This window comes from Myxine glutinosa, chromosome 7, assembly GCF_964187855.1.
Source record: "Myxine glutinosa chromosome 7, kmMyxGlut1.1, whole genome shotgun sequence".
In the NCBI taxonomy this organism is placed as follows: domain Eukaryota; kingdom Metazoa; phylum Chordata; class Myxini; order Myxiniformes; family Myxinidae; genus Myxine; species Myxine glutinosa.
In genome coordinates, this window is record NC_136267.1 from 59774665 (window position 1) to 59801466 (window position 26802).

Below are 26802 nucleotides of genomic sequence, written 5' to 3' on the forward strand. Positions count from 1 at the left end.
ACGGTTTGCAGTATTGCGAGCTCCACCCATAAGTCCGGGTTCGGCTTGCTTGGTACCTATCCATAGCAGGAACCAAATTTAATGTGGGTACTTAGGTACGGTACAGTTCGCTTGGCAATGAAAAGCCGATTTTGGTTACAGTATGGTATTGTATGGTACCGCGGTGGAAAAGCGCTATCAGTCTCGGGCCCCCTTCATAAAAATTTTTATCAAGAGGTTGTGGCGGACACTAGGGTGCATCAAACGCCCCATGATTTTCAAAAAGTTGTTGTATTTTAATGTCTATTCCCTCAAATGTTACACTTGTTGGTAGAAGTATGTATGCAAAAAATAGATGAAATCAGAGGTGGTCCTGGGTGGCCACCGGCCACTTTTATATATTTAGGGCCATTTAGGGCCACAGCTAAACTACTTTACAAGATAATGTAAAATTAACTACAAGATAATGTAAAATTAACCATTATACCTATATACAAAAGTAAAGTCCTACTTTTACTAAATGCCTAATATCAAACAGTTAAAACAACCTTACATGTCAATGTAAAATTAACCAAAATCGTTCTTCATATTACAAAGTTGTAGTACAGTGTTGTAGTATTGTACTTTCATTGATTAAAAGTTTGAAAATGTATTAAGCACAACGCCAATGTCACTACTCCAACTTTGCTCGTTTCCGCAAATTTGGCCTCGCTTTGCGGTCACATTCAACCACTTGAAGAAGATTTTGGAAGTGGTCTTCTCTTCTTGCAGTTGAGACAAAATCAGTTGCGAGCTTTACTGCTCTCTCCGCAGGGTCATTCACAACATTAAGCCCATCCACAATGGACTTGGCTGCCTTGAAGTGCTCATTGTTCTGCCAAGTGTCAACATCCTCTGTTAGGAAGGTCATATCTAGGTGAAGAAGGTTTACTGTAAACCACGAGTCCTCGTTCACAAGATCAGCCAGGGTTGTCGCTTCTGTAATTTTTGGAAATGACGGTTTGCCATATCCAGAACCGTAGCGGTGTTTTGGAGTGCTTGGCATTTCATCTGGTTGTATGGCCAGTAACACATCTGCAAGGGCACGACGATCCTTTTGAGGAATTGCATTGCTGAACAGTGCCAAAACAACCAGTTCTGGGGTTAAATACCACAAATGTCTATCAAAGGCTTTCACAGCGCTGACTGAAATGGTTGAGTTGACAGCTTTATAGTTGAGCAGAGTCTTGTAAAAGCACAAATCAAACTAGAACGGGCACTCGGTAGAGCGCATACCTTCGCCGCAGCTACTGTTCTGTACTTGGCATGGGAGTGTAGGGAACAGAACAGTGAACAGTTTGGTGCTGATTTCATGCAAATCGGATAAGAATTGACCGAGTTATGACAAAAAACGCACATTTTGCAAGGTCGTGACCCCCCTGACCTTTGACCCCCAACCGCTAACAAGGGTAATGTCTTCACTGGGTCATGTCGTATATCACAAGATCGGGCATTGAATTCTGAACATTTTGGCATTAGTTGCATGCCAATTGGATAAAAATTGACCGCGCTATGGTAAAAATACGATTTTGACCTTTTCGTGACCTTGACCTTGACCTTTGACCCGATTGCTCCCAAAATCTAATCAAATGTGTCCCGTATAATAACCAATCATCCCACCAAATTTCATGCAATTCGGTTGAATACTTTTTGAGTTATGCGAATAACATACACACACACACACACACAGACATACAAATAAATACACAGCGATCAAAACATAACCTTCCGCTTTTGCGAAGGTAACCATGGGGCATTTGAAGCAGACTGACATATGAGCCACCAATCACAATAAATATAAACAACAAAAACAACAAACTCCTTCAGTTTTTTCTGTTGATGTTGTGTTGTTACAGTTCCTCGAGGTAGTCGAGAAATTTGCTCTTCAAGTAGGCATATTTTGATGGAATAAAGAATCTTTGACATCCACCTTGCTTTATGCATGGCCCCTGGTCTGTGGAGTGTTCCTTGTTTTGTGACATCATCATCGAGGACTACCTGGCAGAGTTGTGCTGATATTTTGTGATATTTTGCCTTTTCATTTGGGCCTCCCAATTGAAGTCCCACCCATAGGGCGGGTACCGTTGCGAGTGAGAAAAAAACGATTTTCACGTTTTGGGTGACCTTGAGCTTGACCTTGGGCCTAGAGAGTTAAAAATTGGGCACAGTCTATTCCAGGGCAAGGCAAGTATGTACATAAAGTATGGCGATGCTATGTGCAACGATGTAGACATATTACTGCACACAAACAGACAGACAAACAGACAGACCAACCAACCAACATACTTGCCGGAATCTATTCCGGCAAGTAACAAGAAAGAAACCGGATTGAAAACTGAGTACTCCCTTTCAGCGTGCATCATTGCCGAGCCCTCTTCGGTGCCCGGCAATGACGTCATGCAGCGCCTGGACATGGCATAGGAAAGGAGTGGTGCACAACACTGAGTGAACAGGTGATTGATTTTTTAAATTAATTAATAATTGTTCGGAACGGAATCCCTTTGTAACTGGGGTATTCCCTGTTCCTGCATTTTCATATTTTGTGTTAAAGTTGCTTTTCACATGACTAGACAAGCACGAAACGCTTCATTTTATATCCTTCAATAATTTCTCAAATGAGCACACTTCCTTCCTTCCTTCGATATTAATGCTGCTTCATCGGAATGAACATAACCTCACACGGTACCTCATTGTTCGTTTTCAAAATAACAGAATGCTGTTCTATTCGATGAACCAATCGATTAGAGAACAGATTTAAAATGTATTGAACACAGCCACTCAATTGTTTGTTTTTTTTGTATACATAATCGAGGCTCGTGAAAAAGCTAACATTTATCACACAAACAAATCAAACAGACAAACAAACAAAGTATATAAAAAGGGGAGCGGTAGACAAGATGGGGAGAGAAGGGGAAGCACATAAACACAACATTTGAGAGCAGGGACATCGGGAATGTGTGGGAGGGAGAGGGCTTGGGGGGAGGCGGTGTGGGAAGAAGGGGGGGGGGGGGTGGAAGAAGTATAAACACAAGGACACCAAGGACTTCCAGGAAAGAAGTTGGTATTTCAAAAAAGTGGATTTGGGGTGAAATTAGCGGGGGTAGAAAATATCAAGGTTTTGGATGGGGGAAGATAAGAGATGGTGGTGAACAGCTGTTTTAAAGACCTGGAGGGTGGAGTGGGATTGAACAGAGTGAGGGAGTTTGTTCCAGAGGCGGGAGAAAAGAGGAATGAAGGAGTGAAGGTGAGCAGACACTGTATAGTCAATACGTCAATCCTGTCAATACGTCAATCCGGCCATGGCACCGATCAAGCACGATAAACACTTCATGTGCAAAATGACGTCATTATTAAATTATTTTATAATCGGAATCGGTAGTATCATTGGAAGATTTTTTTTTCTCATCAGTTATCGATTATAGTCAAATTTCCTAATCGGCACAGCACGAATATTTATATTTATATATATTCTGCTTAAAAGTGACACAAGAACAACTTCAAAGCCCTTCCGGAAAATAATGGCTCTACTGTATTTGAGAGATCCGTTCAGTTAACAAAACATCCACTCATTCCAGGTAAAAGCTTGGATGGAAAAAGGGCATTGCTTACAAAGGAACAAAAACAAGAAATATGTCGTGCATAGCACGATACTTGCGAAATCCCTAAAATAAGATGTTGGCCGATTATGACCTCAAAAATCATTGGTGGTTGAATTCAGTGACCAGATATGCAAATCCTCTTCAAATTTCAAGTTAATTGGATGAAAATTGAGGATTTTAGAAACTTAGCCTATGTTGACCTTTTGGCCGACGATGACCTCAAAAGTACTTGGTGGTTGAATTCAGTGACCTGGTATGCAAATCCTTTTTAAAATTTCGAGTCAATCAGATGAAAATTGAGGATTTTAGAAATGTGGCCTATGTTAACCTTTTGGCCTATGTTGGCCTATTGACCCTTAGACCCCCAAAACAATAGGCTTCTTGCTTATGACCAACTCTACCATTTGGTGAAGTTTCATGAAGATCGGTTGACCTATAGGTGACTGACATACAGACAGACAGAAAAACGCACAAGACCAACCAATATACTTGAAAAATCTTAAATTTTTGCAAGTAACAAGAAGAGAAAACCAATCACGATCAACTAAACAATATAATACAGCTCTACCATCGTGCAGAATATAGAGCAAAGCTTTTTTCACAAGTTTCAAAGAATTCAGAAATATGAACAGAAAAATACTTACTATATCACACTATGTACTACTTAAAGGACTGAGGATGGTAATCCTTCGAAACAATTTTCCAATTAAAACTGCATGAAAGTCTGCTGCCAATTACACCACTCAGGACATAAGCAACAGAACAAAAATAGCAGAAAAGATACACAAGAAACTGAAGCAGGAAAAGGCCATTTGGTCCATCTAACCAACCCCAGTATTGTTACCCATCCACACATAAGCTATCCAACATATACACAAACCAATACCCGATATCCCTCTATCTCCAATTAATGCATCGAGTGATCCAACCCCCATTTAAACCGATCTACCCCCTCTGCTGTAACTACCTTTCCTGAGAGACCATTCCACACATTAACCACTTTCCGACTGAAAGACCCCTGCCTTAAAACTGCCCTAACTCTCATCTTCTTTACCATCAAGCAATGGGCCCTACTAAAACTGTTAACTCTGCTGAAAAACTCCACTTTACCTATCTTGTCCCCACCCTTCATTAACTTAAACATCTTTAACATCAGATTTAAGTGCAATCTGCTCCTTTCCGATTTAAAAAGTCCTGTCACCTTCAAACGTTCCTCATAGCTTAGTCTAGCTAACTCTGGAACATCAACCAAGTAGCTCGACGCTGTACCCGCTCCATGGCAGATTGTCCTTCCTCAGATGTGACCAAAACTGCATTCAATATTCAAGACGAGGCCTCATTACATTCCTATACACTATACAGTATCCCATTCTGGCAACTGTCCCATTGGTTCTATCACTTGTCTGGCAACTGTCTATCAATCTGGGCTTGTAAAATATTATAAACCACAAACACGTATGATTAGCTTTTCAAACAGTCGCTAATGCTGCTTATAACATTAAACAAAGAAATTTGGAAGAATCCCGACATCCATGAGGTAAGTTTTACTTACAGAACTGATGGAAGATCTACTGTAATCTAGATTATACCCCACAAGGGTTGGAGGTGTGCTCATTTAGCAAGCAGCTAGCTAGCACTTGACAAGCCAGCCGTTCCTTAAGGGTTTTGAATGGAGTGCTTGCTCGAATGCTTAAACCGCTTTGCGATCTCTCCACGTGAGCGGGCGTACTGGTAAATTAAAATGTCGGTCGGTGGAGTCCACCTCGTATGCCGTCATGACATCATAGACGTAATGACATGACGGACACAAAACTGCCGCTACTTTAATATGTAGCAGATGATATGTTTTAACTTCCAGTATTAAGTTTGCAGTCACGACGAAGGGATTAGTGCTATTATTAGATTTACTATAATATTATCGTTACGTTATCATAATTTCAAAAATGATATGACCATTAATAAACCGAGGGGAATTCCTTACTTTTATTCTCCGTTAAAACTGTGATTATTAATATTCGTGCCGAAAACCTATCATTGATTCATGAATCATACACCGCTTCAATCCATCAACTTTGTATTCATGACATTGGGATTAAAGTGTTATGGTTATATTTACAATATTATTATTATTATTATTGTTATTATTGTGAAAACAATACTACTGAAACGATACACTACTGTATTAAGAAACCTGGGCTTAATTTGTCTGAAGCAGTCCGAAGATTAGGCATAAAGCCGAAGGCCTATACGTACCGTATTGTTGGAAGAGACTACCGCTGATGCTTTCGATATTTGATGGTCATTTTAACAATCGGTTTGTTTGTGTTTCACACTGAATGAAAAACGTAAAGGTAGAGCATGACGATTGTGATAATATATGACAGGTTCGACAATATGTTCGGCATGAACGGCATATAAAGCAAAATGGCGGTGTGTGGCGTCAGCCTCCACACCGCCGTAATGACATCAGACGTAATCACATCAACCTGTCAGGTGACCAGATCCTCAGCTCTATTGGTATACGTTTGGGGGGACATACATACATACGGACAAAAACTGTTCTTGACGGCTTTGCCCGATGGGCTTCGCCGTAAAAATAAAATGAGTGACATTTCACAACAGCAAAGCATGGTGGTGGGGGAGGACAAAACAGTTATCCTTGATCAAAGACGGTGGTTTGAGATGCAACACAATGTTAAGCGATACCAAGGAAAAACAGGATAGATTTCTGCTGTGGTCTGTGGCCATTGAATTTTTTTTTTTCTAATTTCCATATGTTTCTGTTCATATTCCCTTAACTGTATTATATCCCATCATAACTGAAGCGGAGAAAAGTCAATGCCTTGTAGCGCTGCGCCGAGCGTTTTAAATGAAAATCTACTTTGTATTGATCTCTCCGCGAACGCAACGAGAGTTTTGTTAGGCAGGCAAAATTACTGTACGCTAAACAACAATGCCCTAAAGGTGAACGAAAACTCATCAGTGCGCTGAGCACGAATTAACCGACCTGGAATCAAAAACGAAATGATGTAAAAACTTTCAAACTTTACACGCCAGGGAATCGTTTCTGCTTTGGTATGCAACAAACAAGCACGCAGTTAATAGGCGTTTCGGATATTTTAATTTGCTCACATTTGCTGTTATGCCTGTTTCCTGATATTAAAAAGCTATTAAACTCTTTATTCGCAGCGCAGACTCACTTCGGCAATTAGGAGCATAATTGGGCTACGCCGCCACTGTTACGTTAATCTGTAAATAATGCCCAGCTCCTTGCACACCGTGTGCTCATCGCTGCTAGTGAGAAAGAGAGACAGAGACAGAGACAGAGACCGAGAGCGAGAGAGAGAGAGAGAGAGAGAGAGAGAGAGAGAGAGAGAGAGAGAGAAAGATACAGACAAACAGGCAGAGAGAGATACAGAGACAGAGAGAGAGAGAATTGAATTTTGAATCCCTTTTATATTGTATTTAAGGACACAGGAAAAAATATATGTGCAAGCAATCAGTTCCTAGGAAAAAAAGTCAAATCAATCAGGAATTATAAAGTAATTATCACTTTTGAATCATCGACTGAACACAAAACATTGCCAATACACCACTTTCTCTCAAAAAGTTGGACGTTTCCATTACTGAAGAAGAAATCAAATTCTAGCTTGAGTCGTGTTGAGACAAACCCTTTAAAAATAGAAATAGCATCAGAGCCATAGCCATTATCTATTTTAATTTTCCGAGATTTATATATTGCATATTTTGCAACAGCAACCAAAAAATTGAAAACACCCATGTCTCTACATGTGGGCCTAAAAGACACACCAAATATAAACATATGCATATTGAAAGGAAAGGACAGTTGGTGAAAAAGATATTCAAGGAAAAGAAAAAGCGATGTCAAATACGACACTGTACATAAGCATGAAACAAATCCTCCTTATGATCACAGAAAGGACAAGTTTCCGGCAGCGAGCTGTTAATACGGTGAACAAAAATATTGGAGGGAAGCACCCATTGTGCTAACCTCCGTTGTATATCCGCTAACACACCAGGTATTGGTAAGGTGTACATGTGAGGCCATAGGGGAGTAGAGGGAGACCCGACCCTAACCGCTCTGACTAGAGTCCCTGTATAAAGAGAGTTGCGCCATGCGCTGACCCGAGATTTCTGGTCACGTGATTTCGTGGCGCCATTTTGTGTCTAACTTCACCGTGCGTGAACGTCAGCTTGGTACGGGAATGTTGTTTATTGCCAAACAAAATGACTGGTTGTTCTGCTTTTGGTTGTTCAAACCAATCTGGGAAATATAAGATGTATAGATTTCCAAGTGATAAAGTCAGAAGACAAATTTGGGAAGCGAAAGTCAGACGAAAGAGCTGGAAAGCGATCGACTCCTCGAGACTCTGCCAGGTAGGCCCACGCCGCTTGATGATCGATGTTCAAAAGCAATTCTATCTGCTCGGTTTTTTTTTGGTTGTCTGTCCGTTGAAAACCCTTTTAAAGGGAAGTGATTTGTGTTTGTTTATAATCTTCAAGGAGCTGACCAAAAATGCATTTCCGTGGGAAGAACCCTGCTCAATTTTTTTCGGGTAGTCCTAGCGGACCGCATATTGTCATTGATTGATGAAATGTCCCGGTACAGTGACATTGCCTGGTCTGCGGTTGGGTAGTCTGCGGGCAATGTCACTGTACTTTTTCAGAGGGAATTAATTTTGATTTTATAGGGGTGGGAAACCCATGGTCCGTTTTGTTTTCAGTTGTCTGTCCGTCCATTCAAAACTTATTCCGAGGCAAGTTATTTTTTTGGTTTAAAATCTTTAGCCTAATCGGCAATCATAAAAGCAATTTTAGGGGGGGACCTGCTCAATTTTTTTGCGGGTTGTGCAGCCATCCATACGTCCAAAATTTGACGAGTTATTGTTTGCTTTGTACAGTGCTCATGCGTCTTGTGGCATATTTGCTCAAATATTTCCCACCCCGGGATTTATGGCCAAATTGTAGTGATGGAAGATTTTGCACATTGGACAATCCCTATATATTTAACCTGGTGACAACTATCGTTCCCAAAACATACAATATTTCTAGGTGATTAATGCAGTAAAACAGGTGTATTTGTGTACCCACATTTAAAACTGGCTCAACTTTCAAAAGCTGTTATCCCTGTTTGATATCAATATACATGTGGTCGATAGAGCTAGCGATTTGTCTGGCCATCTTCCGGAAGATTGTCCATGTGATTTTCTGTTGTGGAAGTACTAGTACATGACAGCTCATTAAAATTAAACTGTGTTGTGTTAGAATAAAAATTTCAATAAATAAATACATCAAGGACACTCATTGTATGATTGCAGGAACATTTCGATGTGAATCAGTTTGAGAGGGGGCGAGCTGATGACAAAAAGAGGTTGAAGTGCTCTGCAGTTCCAACAATATTTAGCTACCGGAAACCCGTGAAGCTGCGCAACTCCCCCAAGAAGCGTGGACCGTCCAGAACTGAGAGACTACATCTACCAAACTTGTCCGACCACACCTACTCCACTCATGAACGTATTGACTCCTCAAATGAATCTCAATGTAAGAATTGTTTTATTTATTACAAAATCATGGCAGGACATGTTCAATCAATGACATATTTTAAACGATTACAAAATGACAGGCATGTGCTTGTCTATATTGGTATAGCTCTTTGAACTATAATTGTACGTTCAGATTATGATGACTATCTTCTACAGAAGATAGTCTGTCTTCTTCTACAGTAGATAGTCTTCTACACTATCTTCTATCTTCTACATCTACAGAGAACGACAGCATTGGTTTGTCTTACTTATAATGTTAGCTCTTATATGCAGTGTTGGCTTGTAATATGCATTGCCATACCACTTTTAATATCACCACACAGCTCTTTTTCACGGCAACAGCTGAGTTTTTGACAAAACAAATATCACCTGTATGTAATAATAAGACTAAATATGTGTAGTAAAATTTTTTTTAGCAGGTTTAGAATATATCACCCCATATCGCGAATGTACATGTATATCTAATCCGACACACTTAGACACAAAATGGCGTCCAAATTTGAGTTGACACGACTCTCTATATACAGGGACTCTAGCTCTGACCACAACGCTACTCGTGTTCTTGCAGAGAGGGGTACATTCTTATTTTGTCGAGAGAGATCACGGATTCCAATCTTAGTTACAAGATGAAAAGGGGGGGTATGTTCAATTTCCGGCTGGAGAGAAGAAGAAGGGAGCAATTTTATTTCAGGGAAACTTAACCGAAAATCCTCAATGTTACCAACACCTTCCCAGCCGATGTTTAGCTGTCTAAATTTCCTAATGACTATACGTACAACTTGGCCTACAAGTCGGACAGATCGAGATCCAACTGAGGTTGCCACCAACCCAGCAGGTTTCCGCTTAACTCCAGGTGAATCTCTCAGATCACATACTTTGTTAATCCCTCCTTGGATAAAAATTTTTTAAATCAGGGCATGGCTATGAGGGATACCTGGAAAAAAATTATTGAAGAAAAAGGGTTCTTGAAGGAACATTCGACAATTATAGCCCTCAAGCAAGCGGTGGACGTCAAACCTTTTCCAAGTATCCAATAAACTCTGATAGAATCTCGGAAGAGGGGCAAAATTTATATGCTTGAGGTCTATCAAAAAAAGCTGCCAATCATATCTCAGTTTACCAGCCTGTTGTAACAGAAAAAAACACAAAAAGCCACCAGGGCAGCTGTTCAGCGAACAGTAGTCTCTGCAGAGACTGCAGCTGAAAAGCCGCAACCCGGCCAGAGATATCAACAATGCCCTGGCCACCTTCCATCCGGGGTAGTACAAAATCTCAGGCCTCAGCCAATGGTAACCACTCCAAAAGAAGTTTACCAACATTCGCTTGAGTAGCCATAATTAGCTGGTTTGATGGCTGTAAAGCAATAATTCTGTGCCATAATTTTGTTGCAACCACATTATTTATGACAAGAGTACGACCTCTGTAAGAGATGGACCTCAGCAGTCCTTCCCATGCTTTCAATCTGTGCATAATTTGTTCCAGCACTCCTTCCCAATTTTTCATTTCTGTTTCACGATTGCCAATATGCACTCCAAGATATCTAACCCCATCCGTTCTCCAGACCAGGTTATGTGGGAGTGAAGGTGGTGATACACAAGAGAGATTGCTTTTACCACACCATAATGCTGTACTTTTATTCCAATTGATCCCACCGGAAGAGGCTGCGGAGAAATCTCGCATACAATGTTGTAAAGCAGAGATATCATTGGAGCTTCCAATCAAAACACAGACATCATCAGCATAAGCCGTCTGCACAAATTCTGCTCCTTCTATACTTCTCATTCCCTGAAGTATTTGTTGTCTAATAGACCGAAGGAGTGGTTCAAGGGCGACTATATATAAAAGCCCGGAGAGGGGGCTATCTTGGCAAATACCCCGTTGGAAAGGAAAGGTTGAACATAACCTATTGTTGATTTTTATCATACATTGAGTATTAGTACACAGGAGTTTCACATGAGAGATGAAAGTTTCACCAAACCCCATTCTTTTCAGAACAGAAAAAAGGTACTTGTGGTCAACACGATCGAAGGCCTTAGTTTGATCAAGAAACAGCAATCCAAAATCATCACACAGGAAATTATTGCATGAAATAACATCTCTTACCCAAAAAATGTTATCATAAATAGATTTTCCAGGCACACAATAGGTCTGGTCCGGGTGTACAACTGAACTAATCACAGTCTTCATACGATTAGCAAGTACTTTAGAGAGAATTTTGTAATCAACACACAATAAGGAGACAGGTCGCCAGTTATCAACCAGTTGAAGATTCCCAGCTTTTGGTAGCAAACAAACGACCGCTTGTCTACAAGACATTGGAAGTTCTCCGACACGTATGCTTTCATCGAATACATCGAGTAAGTCGGGTCCCACAAGGGCCCAGAAGGTCTTATATAATTCTGCAGGCAGGCCATCTATTCCAGAAGCTTTCCCATATTTCAGGCTCTGCACAGCTGCTTCAAGTTCATCAGCCAGAATTGGGGAGTCAAGCACGCATCGCTCGTCCTCCTCGACACTCGGAAGCCCAGCAATTAACTCTTGTATCACCTCATTGTCCACATTCTGAGGAGCATACAAGTTAGAATAGAAACATTTCAGAGTACACCTGATCGCCTGCTGGGAGGTCACCAGGAATCCATTGGGAGTGAGTAAAGTATGAATTTGTTGTGACCCTTTGTAGTACTGCAGCATAGCGAACCAATTGTTCAACTTTTCATAAAAGCACCAAAACTGGTACACATGTTGACTAATGTATTCTGAACAATTCTGGATATGGAGCCACTCGAGATTGTGCCTTGGTCAGCTTTGGCGGCCATTTTTCAAAATAGCCGCCATTCTACTTTAACAACATGGGATATCTGTCATTGTTATTCGCTTTGCAGGTTTCTTAGAGGTGATAAATACTCCATGTGATGTGCAATTACAAATAAAAACAATACACATGTCATTTGTGTTGATTTAATATAGTTCCAACCCTTGTATTGGGGGAAAAAATGGTCATTTTTATGGGAAAATCCATTTTCGCACACAGCATCGGTGACAGGTTCAGAAGTATTTTGTCGTGGTGGTGGTAGTGGTGGAAGTGGTGTTGTAATTGGTAATAGTGGTGTAGTAGTAGTAGTATTAGTGTGGTAACAAGGTGTTTTGTGTCTTTGCAGAATATTGAGTGATAATCATGACCATGTCAAAGAAGATCCAGCTAGCGCATTCTTGCATGGACCGTGCGTCTGTTGGCCCGTCCAACACAAACTGGGAACTGTGTGCCATATGCCAGGAGGATACAGCAGAGTCCCTTGTTTGCCCAGCAAATTCAAAACGCCCAAACACAGGGAGTGGGTACAAGACACTGGCCGGGAATCTGATGCAGTTTGGAGAGCTGGGCTTACTACCCAGAACGCTGCAGTTTGCTAGACTTGATGAAGGAGAGGGCATCGAGGCCGCATTGGTTGCCCACAAAGCTGTCTATCATAAACGATGCATGCTTCGTTTTAATACTACAAAGTTGCAAAGAGCACAGAAGAGGCCAGCAGGAGGCAGCGCATCTGGTGAAGGCAATGCCGTGCCAGGAAAGCGCACCACGTCACGCAGTGCAGAATCAAGTACCTCTAGTCAACCCTCATGCTTCTTCTGCAGACTGTTTGGTGTGGACTTACATGAAGCCACCACCTTCAAGATTGATCAGCGTGTGCGGCAGTGTGCAACACAAATTGGAGACCACGAACTGCTGGCACAGCTCAGCATGGGTGATATGCGGGCTCTTGATGCCAAGTATCATTCCAAGTGTTTAATGTCTCTCTACAATCGCGCAAAGGCCTCTGTCAATGCTGAAGACAAAACTGGACATGAAAGTGTGGTCTCCGGAATTGTGCTGGCAGAACTTGCCCTTTACATTGAAGATACTCACCTGGAAGAGGCAACATCTCCTGTATTCAGACTTGCCGACCTAGCAAACCTGTACGCGACCAGAATGGAGCATCTTGGAGTTCCCTTGGACACGAGAGTGAATAGGACAAGGCTGAAAGAATGCCTACTAGCCCAGCTCCCAGGCCTACGGGCACAGAGCACAGGACGAGATGTCCTGTTGGCTTTTGATGAGGACATTGGCGAGGCACTTGGCAAAGCCTGCGAGCAGGACTGTGACAGTGAAGTAGTTCACCTCGCTCGAGCTGCACAGATAGTTCGTCGATACATGTTTGAGGAAGCCAACTCATTCACTGGATCATTCAAGGAAGGCTGCCAGCAGGAGGCTGTGCCACCTGTGCTACTTGCACTGGTAAATATGGTGCTGCATGGACCCAACATCAAGAATCAAATTGATCCTCCTTCAACACAGGCAGCTTTGTCCATTGCACAGCTCCTGAAATTCAATGGTGTCAAGCATCTGCAGAAGCAGAAAAGAAGCACCTCTCCTGTTGGTACAAAGACACAAGAACATCCAGCTGTCAGACATGCCACATCTCAAGAAACTCCTCTGCCAATGTACATTGGCCTGATGCTGCACGCTGAGACTCGCAAGAGGGGACTAGTGGACAAGCTCTTCAGCCTGGGTCTCAGCATCTCATACGACCATGTCCTGCGCGTTTCTGCAGAGATGGGAAACCGGGCGTGTCAGATGTTCCAAACAGAACAAGTGGTCTGCCCGCCAACCCTGCGTGGTAGTGTGTTCACGACCGCAGCTGTGGACAACATCGACCACAATCCTAGTTCCACAACAGCAAAGGATTCGTTCCATGGAACAGGGATCTCTATCTTGCAACACCCAATGTGTGCAGATGGAGGAGTGGAGCATGGGATTGTCATCACTGGTGGGCCTGCTGTATCAAGGACTGTTGACCATCTACCTAAGTACTACACTGAGGTAACACCCGTTGCTTCCACTGTCAAGGGCTCAACAGTACCGGTCACCTCCGTGACTTCTCTGAAACGGGACAGCTTTGCAGAGCATAAGGAGAAAGAGTATGGGTAGTTGGAGAACCTGAGAAGTGCGCTCGAAGTTCAAGATGTGACCACAGACGGAGTCTATCAGAAGACATCATGGGCTGCATACCATGCCAGCCACCAGGAGCCAGGCCAAGCTATCATCACGCCAACTTCACTGCTTCCTCTGTCCCATGAGAGTGCACACACGGTCGCAATGATCAGACACTCCATGGATGTGGTCAGAAATGCCATTGAGCATCTCAACCCGGGCCAAACGCCTGTTCTGGCTTTCGACCAGCCACTGTTTGCTCTTGCGAAGCAGATACAGTGGAAGTGGCCGAAAACACATGGGGAAGACAAACTGGTGGTGATGTTCGGAGGCCTGCATGTCGAGATGGCAGCACTGAAGACACTAGGTGACTGGTTGCAGGGAAGCGGGTGGACACATGCACTCGCACAGGCACAGATTGCTACTGCAGGAACCGCTGACTCCTTTCTTTGGGCCTCGCACGTCACACGCACAAGAATGGCACACCAGGTCACAGCGGCTGCCTTGTACATACTCCAACGACGTGCATACGATCAGCACAGCGCCAGTGCAGAAGATGACCAGCCTCCCGAGGACTTCGAAGACTGGTGCCATGAGAAAGAGAACAGCTCTCCCCAGTTTTTGTACTGGGCAACAGTCCTGGATCTGGAGCTCTCCATCCTAATCTACGTGCGATCTCTGAGAGAGGCAGATTTCAGCATGTACCTGGATGCTCTAACTGAGATAGTCCCATAGTTCTTCGCGCTGGACCATATAAACTATGCCCGGTGGATACCGGTCCATCTGCGTGACATGGCAGAACTTCCACAACAGCACCCAGAGATCTACAATGAGTTCAAGGCAGGCCACTTCACAGTGCAAAAGACCAAGAGGGCATTCTCAGCAATTCCTCTTGACCAAGCGCATGAACAGAACAATGCCCGTGTCAAGTCTGACGGAGGTGCCGTTGGCCTGACGGACAATCCCAGTGCTCTGAGGCACTGGATGGTCGCCGGACCCGAGGTGGCCAGAGTGATCATGGAGTTTGAGGAGGCGAACATGCATCCAAACGCCAAGGAGGAGACACGTCACCATGAAGAAACACCAAGTGCACAGAAAGCATTTGCCAAAGATGTACAATCACTTGTGGCTGTCATTGAAGAGCTGGGGAATCCCTTCGAGGAGGATAGTCCAGATTTGCTGGTCCTAGACACCAAGGAGATTGCCGATCCTGCAGTGATTGAAACAGTTCGCACTGCCAAGCAGATTGGACAAGAACAGTTTCAGGCATACTCAAATGATTGCCTCATAGACAGAACCAAGACTATTGACGAACCTATAAAGAGGAACAAGCTCCCCCTCTTCAGAACAGACAGAAGACCAAAAGCGCCCAAAGGAAAGGAAGCATCTATGAAGAATGATATGGCCTTATTTGCAAGGCTCTACATAGGCAGCCAGAACCGCGATGGGAACCTGGACGAGTTCTTCCGTCATGAAAATCAAGCATGTCCTCCCGTGTTATCTGATGCAGGCAAGCTACACCTGGGTAGCAAAAGCGACTTGCTGGTGTGCCTTGAAGGCGTTGCTGAAGCTCAGTCTGATGCACCTGCTGTCACTTCTGTTGTCCTTGACGGCGCCGTCATCATGCAGATGTTGAAGCCTGGCACTGCCAAGACATTTGAAGAATATGCCCAGCAAGTCTTCGTCCCATACGTCGAAGGGCAGCTGCGTGGTGCTTCACGTCTCGACCTCATTTGGGATAGCTACAAAGATGGCTCCTTGAAGTCGGCGACAAGGGAGAAACGAGGAAAAGGGGTGCGACGGCACGTGGTGAGCACCGCAGCCATACCAGGAAACTGGCAGAGTTTCCTACGTGTCGACGCAAACAAGGTGGAGCTCTTCACCTTCCTGTCCGATGTGCTGGTGCAGTCCTTCCATGACAAGGCAAAGGAGCTGGTAGTTACTGATGGTGAAGCAGTGATCTGCCTTCCAAGGCAGGAAGATGAAAGCTCACTGGCTCCATGCAGTCAAGAAGAGGCGGACACTCACATCATGCTGCATGTGGCCCATGCTGCAGAACATGACCACCGTCGGATTCAAGTTCGAACCGTAGACACCGACGTCGTCGTCTTGGCGGTGATGGTAGCCCACGCACTAACATGCGTGGATGAACTCTGGATTGCCTTTGGGACGGGCAAGAACTACCGCTACATCCCTGCCCATGAAATAGCTGCCTCCCTCGGCCCACAGAAGGCACGTGCCCTCCCTGTCTTCCACGCCATGACCAGATGTGACACGGTATCAGCATTCGTGGGGCATGGGAAGAAATATGCCTGGGCCACATGGAACTCGTTTCCAGAACTGACAGATTCCCTGCTCACCCTGACCACCATGCCAGTCAACATCTAGGATGACACAATGCACTGCATTGAAAGGTTTGTGGTGCTCCTCTATGACCGCACCAGTCCATATACGGACGTCAACGAGGCCAGAAAGAAACTCTTCGCCAAGAGGAACTCCGTCCAGCGCATCCCACCTACCTACGATGCTTTGGAACAGCATATGAAGAGATCAGTCTTCCAGGGTGGCTATGTCTGGGGGCATGTCTTGGTCCCTCAACCCATGCTTCCATCACCAACAAGCTGGGGCTGGCAGGAAACAGAGGATGGGTCCTACGAACCGCTCTGGACCACACTCCCTGAGGCTTCAAAAAGCTGCTTCGAGCTGGTGTTGTGCGGCTGCAAAAAAGGCTGTAGAAACCGCTGCAAATGCAAGAAGGCTAATCTGCAATGCACTGGACTGTGTGCTTGTGAAGGAGAATGCCAGTAGACACAGACCGTAGCCGCTTCAAAGTCAAGTAAGTGTGCAATAATTTGACTACATTTTCTGAGTTTGTCATTATCACGATTATCAGTTCGCTTTTAAAAATAGAGTAAAGTATGTAATCTATAATGCAATTTTTGTTGACTCCAAACCCATTGAATGTGATGAATATCATTTGACTCATGTTCTCCAATAATGGGTACTTTTCAGCGAAAAGTTTCAGGAAAGCAGCCATTTACAAATCAAATAATGGCTTTTTTTATCGAAAATACTGGCTCATAATATTTGAATACGCCTTTTTCATGGTCAGTTTACTGAATTTTACACGTTCCTTATATCTACCACCAATACAATAAGAAAATAAGAGTATATAGCCCATTTCGCTAAAGTAGAATGGCGGCCATTTTGGAAAATGGCCGCCGTAGCTGTCCAAGGCACAATCTCGGGTGGCTCCATATCTAGAATTGTTCGGAATACATTATTCTACATGTGTGCTGATTTTGGTGCTTTTATGCAAATTTGAACAATTGATCTGAAATATCAGACTACGCTGCAGGACTATTGAGGGAAGACTCTAACTTGAAGAATTCTTTGCTTGGCATGTCCAGAGTTGAATAGCTCATTTGCATTCGGACTAAGGCACCCATCGCCCGTTGCCGTACCGTTTCCGCTAGCACTACCACTGCTTTCTTTGCCCATATTAGTTGGTCACATGCACCTCTCCCAACCTCGTCAACATTCTGCTCTCAGGATACAATTTCAGATTTTACCTGATCGATTGATATTGATTGGGTTTAGTGGTGTATCCACTATACTGTTGACAGAAATTCTTAATTTGGGATTTTGCAATGTCCCACCACAGCCAGAGACTATCATACTCAGATCTGGAGGGGCGAATTTTCTCCCACACGACGCGAAAGGCATCATTAAATTTCTTGTCATGTAAAAGACGAGTATCCAAAGACCAGTAAGCAGTACCACCCAGTGGAAAGGGTAACTTAAAGGACATTGTGATTAAACTGTGGTCTGTGAATCCAGTTGGTAAAATTTTGGAGGCAGACACCATGTTCAACATTGGCTTGTTCACATAAAATCTGTCCAGCCTTGCCATTGACATAATACCATCATTGCATCTACACCATGTATAACAGCGTGAGAGTGGGTGTTGTGATCTCCACACATCCTTAAACCGAAAGATGTTGATGGTGTCCTCTTGAGCTTTCGTAGAGGCAACATGAGGCTCATGACCATTCCTATCAATCGACGGACAAATTGTGCAATTAAAATCCCCCGCGATACAAATAAAAGCTGTTGCGTCCAGAGTTTTTACAAAATCCCGTAAAGTGGAAAAGAAGATTTTCCTCTCCATTGGGTCACACGGTGCATAAACATTCACGACGATAATCTTTTGGGTATTGTAAAGAAATTCTATGGAGATCAAATGCCCTTTATAGATTTCTTTAAATGAAACCTGTTGAGAACAAATCTTATGACTTAGGCAAATGGCAACACCGGCTCGAGGTGTAGGGAACCCACCATTGCCCATTAAAAAGTTTCCCCCAATCGGCTACTTGAGCACGAGTAGCATGGGTCTCTTGTAAGAGAATAATGTCAGCCTTTTCTTTCTCAACCGCGTGAATGGTTTGCACCCTCCGTAAGGGGGCCCGCCCCCATTTATATTTAAGGGGGTAAAGTCCTCTTCCTCATTCAATTCCTTATTTGCCTTCGTGACGGCTTTCCTCAGCCGCTGAAACACAGGTTCGGAGATTTCCACATGATCGCTCTTTTGCAGAAAAGGTTTTGCGGCTGCAAGGAAGGCCTGGATATTAGGAAAATGATCCTTAATTCGTACATGCCGTTGTCAGAAAATTTCCTTCAAAAATCTAACAATATTTTATTTTGAGATTTCAAAAGGCTGTTCTTCCTCCTAAGGGGTGGGGGGGGAGGGACCCTGTCAACCATTGCCACTGGCTCCTCATGGCCGATCAGTGTCTCGGTAGTTAGACTTCCCTCAGTGACGCTAGTAATGAGTTCCTCCTGAACCTGTACAGAAACACCTGTTCCATCCCCATCTACCTTGGATTCCTCATCCTCTTTATCCTCATTGCAATGGGGAGGGAGGAGTGGTTATTAGCGGTAATGGGTATTTTGCATTCCCCATTGGAATTGATATGGTCATCAGTAGGCTGTTCGGTTTCGCAGGTTGATTCGCAACCTTCAGGAAAAAGTTCCCCTTCATCCTGAGCAGGTGGTATCATGTCAGCCATAGTTTCACCACCTTGCTGATCTTCATGTGAAGGACTATCTGAATCGTTTAAACTGCTTCCTGTCTGCACCACCAACACTTTAACACCTTTGTCCTCATTCCTCGTACCTAAAAGTGACCGTTTCAAATTTTTCCGAGATGCCGCATCTACAATCTGCTGCTCCTCACAAATCATTCCCTCTACAGGTAGAGGCTTCTCCCTTACATTTGCTGACTCATCGGTTGCACGATGGCCAGCTGTACTGGATGACTCATCGCTTACATGAACCCCCTCCGTATGGGTCTCATCAGCACCACTCTTAGCCGTACCTTGATGGTCCGATGTAGATTCCCGCACTGAACTATAGAATCATCCGTAGTGGTCACGGGGGGAGCTGGTCCGGCTGCTGAGGCATACGTTTTCTCCCCATCAGGACAATACTGCCTGGTGTGTCCATGTACACCACACCCGTAACAAATCAACCTCTCCGTTGCCGCAAAAATCCTGTGCTCACGTTTTGACGACTTAAAAACGAAAGAGACATTCAATTGCGTCAAACCATCCTTCAAAACAACATAACAAAACCGTCTAAACGTTTCGATATGCTTAAGCTTCCCGTCTGTGGTGCGAATGGAGGCTTGGATAATTCTCGACACCACAGTACCGTACTGACCGAGCTTCTGAAGAATTTCCTCATTAGACAGCGTCGGTAGAACGTTTGATAGTATTACCTTCGAGGCCGGAGTGTTCCATGGCGAAACCGGAACAAACTGGTCATTGCCCAAGGTGAGTCCGTTCTGCACGACGATGCGCGCGAAACGGACACGTGAAACGAAGACAACCACCTTGTGGTGCATTCGGGACGCTGCCCGGATGTTCTCACAACCGATCAATTCTCCGATTGCGAGGAGCGTCTCCTCCAGTGAGACATCTTCCGGTGGGACAAAACACATGCCGTGTTCATCTGTTAACACCTCATCGGCATCACGACCGGCATTACTTCGACTATTCTTGCTAGCCATTTGAAGTAACTAAACGAAAAATAACCAATAAATGGTACAAGGGTTTATAAAGCCTAAATAAATGGGAAAAAAACCAACAACAACAACAATAACTGGGAAATAAATAAATAAATCCCGTTAACCACCGAAAGTGGCTAACTTTAACCGCGCTGTCTCTCCCTCTCAGTAGACAAGACGATAGACAAGGACAGCGACACTTGGACAGCAGAAAGGACCAAAAGGTAGGAAAGAAGGGAAAAAGCAACAAGAGACATAGCACGTACCGTCAGTGACTGAGCAACAGACCTGGCGCTCGCATGTGCGTGCTAAGCGAGTGGCAGCTGTGGAGAGCGAGAGAGAGCGAGAGCGAGAGAGAGACTGACTGTTTCTTCCTTTTATTACAAGAGTACAAAAAATCAGTAATGTTCAGTCATAAAGAAACAAAGCACAATAAAAATGGTCTCAAGGAAAAATTATTATCAAATCATCATCATCAAGTGTGCATATGACATCATTAAAAACCCACTTTTCTTTAAAACATGTTAAATTCTTGTTCATTTTAAAAAACCGGTACTCTAGCTTTAGTCTTGCATTTACAAGAGCCTTAAAGGTGAGCAGTACATCATATGACGAGTCAGAAGCGTTTCCCATTTTTTTCTTTCTGGATTTATAAATTGCAAACTTGGCCTGGCCAATTAAAAAATTCATTAAAACCACATTTCTAAGGGAAGACGGTCCTAAAACACCATAAATAAAAACATTGTGATTGAAGAGGGAACCAAGCTTCACAAAGCGTTCCTGAAGGAATGTAAAAAGAGGTTGCAATCGTTCACACTCAAGGTATATGCGGTAGGGTTTCAATGGATGCACAGAAAGGGCATAGATTAGAGTTAGCAGTAGAAAACCGGTTCAGTAAAACATTATAAGGTAAAATCCAGTGTACAAGTTTCCATTGAATGTCTCCAACATACTTTGGAGTAGGCAAAAGATAAAAACTTCGCCAATTGGGGCAATTGGGGGGTATTGGGGGTAAAACATCCCGCCATCGAAGCCTCGGGTGCCCAGAAAATGTTTTTGCGTATAAAATTTTAACGTACGCGTTGTACAAAGTTTTCTTTGGAAAGGCGGGAAGGGATAATGCAGTATCATCAGGGCTGTTCAGGCCAGGGGACAGATTAAGTGGCGGGCTGAAGACTAGGAGTTTGGGGAAGTCACCCGCTGTTTCCTCGGGGGAAGGGCCAAGTTCCTCGCAGGTATTACGATACATTGTGGATATCCCTTGAAGGAACCGAGAGATGATCCTGACAGATTTTATTCCGGTTTTTTGTGCCACAGCGGCAGCACTCAGCCGGTAGCTCCCAGACTCTGTCATGAGGTCTTTCACTCGCAGCAGCTTGGCATCAACAAAGCGTTGAACGAGTCCCCTATTATTCAAGCTGTTTTCCAGGAAGGGGTTGTAGCATAGGGGCTCATTCATCAACATTTCCATGTTGTATGTTGCCATTTCACGGGAAAAGGACAGGGCTTGCCAGGCGTTCATCACCCCTTGGTAAAAGGTGGGCAGCAAGGATGAATCGATTTGATGAGGGTTCATCAAGAAAAGTTCTCGGTCGTAACCCAGCTTGCATGTAAGCTGTAATATGCAGTTAGCCAGAGGCCTCCAGAGTAGGGCTTCATCTCCATATACAAGTTGGCGCACGATATGAAGCCGGAAGACCATAATCCGGCTGCGGATATCAATAAGACCTTGGCCACCTTCAGTGAGTGGTAAGTATGCCACGGGGGGTTGGAGCCAGTGTTTCCCGCTCCAGAAAAAGTCGACAATGCTCTTTTGCAGTGTAATAAGAAGGCTCCCGGGCGGTTGTAGGCATATCATCTTATGCCATAGCATAGAGGCGACAAGATTGTTAATGACGAGAGTTCTTCCGCGGTACGAAAGTTGAAAAAGAAGTCCTTTCCAGCGGGCCAGTTTTGCCATTACCTTGTCTGGTAATCCCACCCAGTTCTGTTGCTCAAAGGTGTTGTCTCCGAGGAAAATACCGAGGTATTTAATGCCACTTTTCTGCCAGTTCACTCCTCCTGGTAGGACAATTGGCGGGCAATCTCCAGGTCCTATCCAAAGGGCTTCACTCTTCTTCCAGTTTACCTGGCCTGAACAAGCCTGACAATATGTTTTTAGTGCTTGAGCCACCGCAGTGACGTCAGCACTATTTTTTATATAAATACAGACATCATCTGCATAGGCAGAGACTTTTAGCGGTGTGGTAAGAATTGATCCAGTGAAGCCAGAAATGTGCGTACGTAATTGGAGCAGAAGAGGTTCGATGGCAAGCGAGTATAAAAGTCCAGATAGCGGGCAACCTTGCCGTACTCCCCATTGTACAGCAATGGGGCTACACAATACTTGATTAATTTTAAGAACACTGGATATATTACAATACAAAAGTTTAACGTACGAGATAAAAATAGGTCCAAACCCAAAATTCTCTAAAACTCTAAAAAGGTACATGTGGTCAATACAGTCAAAGGCTTTTCCTTGGTCAATAAAAAACAGACCAACATTCATATTAAAATTGTTACAAAACCGAATGGTATCACGGATAAGAAAGATATTATTAAAAATAGTACGTCCAGGAATACAAAAGGATTGATGTTCTCCTATTAGTACATTCATAAAAGGTTTCATTCGATTAGACAAGGCTTTGGCTAAAATTTTATAATCCGTACATAAAACAGAAATAGGACGCCAGTTCTCTATAAGTTGAGTGTCCGCTTTCTTAGGAATTAAGGTGGTGACTGCTCTCCGGCAACTCCACGGCAGTTGTCCATCCTCTAAACATTCATTCAATACCCGCAGTAGGTGAGGTCCAATGGTGTCCCAAAAAAACTGGAAAAATTCACTTGTCAGCCCATCCAGTCCAGGGGCTTTATCAGGTTCTAAGGCCTTCAAGGCAGCGGTGAGCTCAGGTAACCTAAGAGGATCCTCCAACTGCTGCTTCTGATCCTCCGCCAATGTTGGAAGGTTAGAAACAAGTTCCGATATTGCATCCTGGTTAATGTCATGCCGCATAAACCGTTGTTTAAAATGTTTCCGGGCACATTCCCTGATTCTGCCATCTTCATAAAGGAGTTCCCCATCATGGAGCAAGCGTGTAATCATTGACGAAGAGGCCCCCCTTTTAAGGCTGAAGAAGAATTTGGTTGGAGCATCAAGGTCGTGTATGTACCTCATCTTCAGGCGCAATAAAGCATTTTGTGCTCGCCTTTCGGATATGGAATTCAGTAAGGCCGTTTTTCCATGGATTTGTTGCCTCATTCCCTGGTAGCTCACACTTGCGGTTCCCTGAAGCTGTTCCTGTAATTCCAGGATTTCATCTTCAAGTAAGGTTGTGGTTTTTCTTTCCTCTTGAACACCATACGCACGATATTGTTGGCAGAATAGTCTGATGTGCGTTTTGGCATTATCCCACCATTGTCTGAGGTTTGAGAAATTCCCTTGGGAGGCAACCAGAATATTCCAAATTTCTGGAAAAATGTCCTTAAAGGTACTATCATCAAGTAAGTTGTTATTAAATTTCCAAAAAGCACTCTTGTGTTTCGGGCAGGGGGCAGAAATTTTGAGAAATGTTGCGCTGTGGTCCGAGAATCCTGATGGGCAAATTTTGGATGACAGAACGAGGCGTTCAAGTGGAGGATTAATATAAAACTTGTCCAAGCGAGCAAGTACAATATTACCCTGAATGCATCGACACCATGTGTATTGCCTGATTGATGGGTGCTGTACCCGCCATATATCTGTCAAATTCATTTGTTTTAAAAATTTGGTGAGAGGGATTGTGGAGGCAGGATGGGGCTCTGCACTGTTCCTGTCTAGTTGGGGTTGGAGGGTGCAGTTAAAATCTCCACCAATACAAACATGATTGTCTCGGTTTTTTAGGGCGTTTTGGCTGTCGAGGGACGTTAGGTGTGTCCCAAGGTCATTAAAAAAAACTCGCCGAGCTACAGGCGTACTTGGGGCATAGATATTAAAAATAGTATAGAATTTTCCACAGTAGTGGAATTCTAGGGATGCTAGGGATCCCTTGTGTATTTCGTCGAATTTAAGCGATGAAGGCGAAAAGGAGGGGCTAAGAATTATTGCGACACCGCCTTTGCGGGAGTCACCGTTACTAAAGAAGGACAGGCCGGGGAAGAGCCTACACCACTCTGCGACACAGTAGTCGTTGGCATGGGTCTCTTGTAAGAGGGCAATGTCAACTTTCTTCTGTAATAAAAAATCCCTTACTTGAACTTTGCGGACAGAGCTACATCCTCCGTTAATATTCAAGCTACAAATGGAAAAACTCATTACAGCTATAAGGAGGAGTGACCACCACTCAATTTTTTGATAGCAGTTCATTCTTAGCTTTTTGCGACCACTTCTTTAAACGGTGACGTTGGGAGGAATTGAAATTAAAAACGTGGGGCCGTTTTACCATCAGTCTAGCGGAATGTATAAAATCAGGTAGCTCCGGAAAAAAGGTTTCTATTACAACATTCCTTTTTCGGAATGTGTCCTTAAGAAACCTTTTTATCTCGGAGGGAGGGATTGGAGGGATTTCTTCTTCCTTGAGGCTACCACATTCACTAACAGAGTCATCTATATCAGATGGCTCAGATGGTGTGTCACACTGGTTTTCATCATTTATCTCCTCACCGTCATCACATCCCTCCACGTTATCGGATGGGGCATAGTCCATAGAGGGGGGGGGGACGGGGAGGGCATCTTCAGGGGAGCAGGGGGGGGGTACTAATTTTTGCGGTTCAACCATATCAGTTTCTAGGTCAGTAGACAAGGGGGAGGATTCATCCACATCTATGTCCTCCAATACCGAGAAACGATTTTCTGTGACGAGGGACAAATCTAGGCCAGAGAGGGGGGGCTGTCGGTTTTCAGTTGTAGGTTTTTTAAAGAGATGACCGTTTTCATCTGTTGTTTGCAGATGTCTTTTTCCTTTTGGGCAGACTAATTGAAACTCGTCCTGGTTAGTGGGAAGAGATTGCAAGGGTTTGGGGGGAGAGGGGGGGGGAGGGAGGACGTGATCATCGGGAGGGGATTCCCATCGGCTACCACGGCGGGAGAGGTAGGATCAGTTATAGCAGGCAACAAGCTGTAATTGGACGATGTCGCCTGGGGGGTGTGGAAGTGTAACTCAGCGTAACTTATTAATTGGCACTGGTAACTTATTAATTAACCTGGTAACAAAGCAGATATATTTTACATGCAAACTCTGTGAAAGACGAGTTTGTAAATGAGTCAGGAATGCGCCCGAACATGATAATCTTTTGTCCACCTGGTCACAGCCCCTGGCTGAAGCACCCCCCTATCGTTTGGTAAACGGAACTCACAACAGGAGGGGAGCGAGCTGATACCAGGACTTGGTACATGCATGACCTCGGGGCACCAGCGGAGAGGGGATTAAAATCCAGTTTGTCCATATAACGGGAGCAAACGTGGAAGTCGGGAGTACTTGCTGCGAGGAGCTCTGACGAACGGGAGTGTCGGAGGAACATCAGCCGAACGAGAAGGACATTGGAAAAGAGTTAATCTCAGCCATTGAATAATGCGGTATTATTTGGTAAATGGAATGAAGTGAATAATAAACCAGACCTTTTGTAAACCTGTGTCCGGTCATTGGAGTCCTGTGAGTCCACAGCTTCAAATTCTTCAACAATCGTGAGATCTATAGTTAACAGGAGATGGCTGCAATTAGATCCTTCAGTAGAGGGAGGGGCCCCTGTTTCAAGGGGAGGGGAAGGGGGTACGGCGGGGGGGTTTGGATTGGTGGTAAGAGGGCTTGGGTCGGTGGTGGACAGATTGGGATCAGTGGTGGTAAGGCTTGGGTCGATGGTGGGAAGGTTCGGGTCGGTGGTGGGAGAGCTTGGTTCGGCGGCGGGAGGGCTTGGTTCGGCGGCGGGAGGGCTTGGTTCGGTGGTGGGAAGGCTTGGGTCAGTGGTGGAAGGGTTTGGACCGGTGGTGGGAAGGTGGGGGGGTTGCTTATTCCCGGTTCGGAGGGGAGGTTGCACTTGTGGAGAATTCTATTTTCGGGGGCAGTCATGCTTAACATGCCCAAATTGTCCGCAGCCAAAACATTTTAGAACGTTGGTGGACACGTACACTGTATATTCGTTCTGTTGATGTTTTAATTTTATTATAAGGTTTAAATCCTTCTGGGAATTTTTTAAAATCATAAACACTTGCCGCCGGAATGAAACCACGTGCCTTAAATCGTTGTTTCGTGACCCAAAGGGAATCATGGAGATACGAGACACGATGGTACCGTATCGGGACAACTCTTTAATTAGTACATCGTCGGATACAAATGGGGGGCAATTTGATATCACGACTTTTATCGCTGGGCTATCTAGTGGGGAAATCATTACAAATAAATCTGGATCGATTGTCAAACCCTGTTCGACAATTTGTGGGACACAATCCACGTCGGACAAAAAAATAACGATCCGCTTGTTCATCCGTGAAGCGGCAACAACCTTGTCGATCCCGACAACACGACCGGTTGCGAGGACAACGTCCTCGACACTAACCTCACGTTCCGGAGGTAC

The 26802-nt window shown here is 44.2% G+C and overlaps 2 protein-coding genes across 2 annotated transcripts in view; one reads left to right on the forward strand and one right to left on the reverse strand.

The window, feature by feature from the left end:
* The window catches only part of LOC137413476 (uncharacterized), a 479888-nt gene that overhangs the window by 283574 nt on the left and 169512 nt on the right, over positions 1–26802 (reverse strand). The window lies entirely within an intron of this gene.
* Positions 7803–9295, forward strand: LOC144892864 (peroxynitrite isomerase THAP4-like). Its single transcript, XM_078781195.1, has 2 exons — positions 7803–8015; positions 8957–9295. The coding sequence occupies exons 1-2, from the start codon at positions 7866–7868 to the stop codon at positions 9293–9295; spliced, it is 489 nt and encodes a 162-aa protein (XP_078637321.1). The 5' UTR covers positions 7803–7865.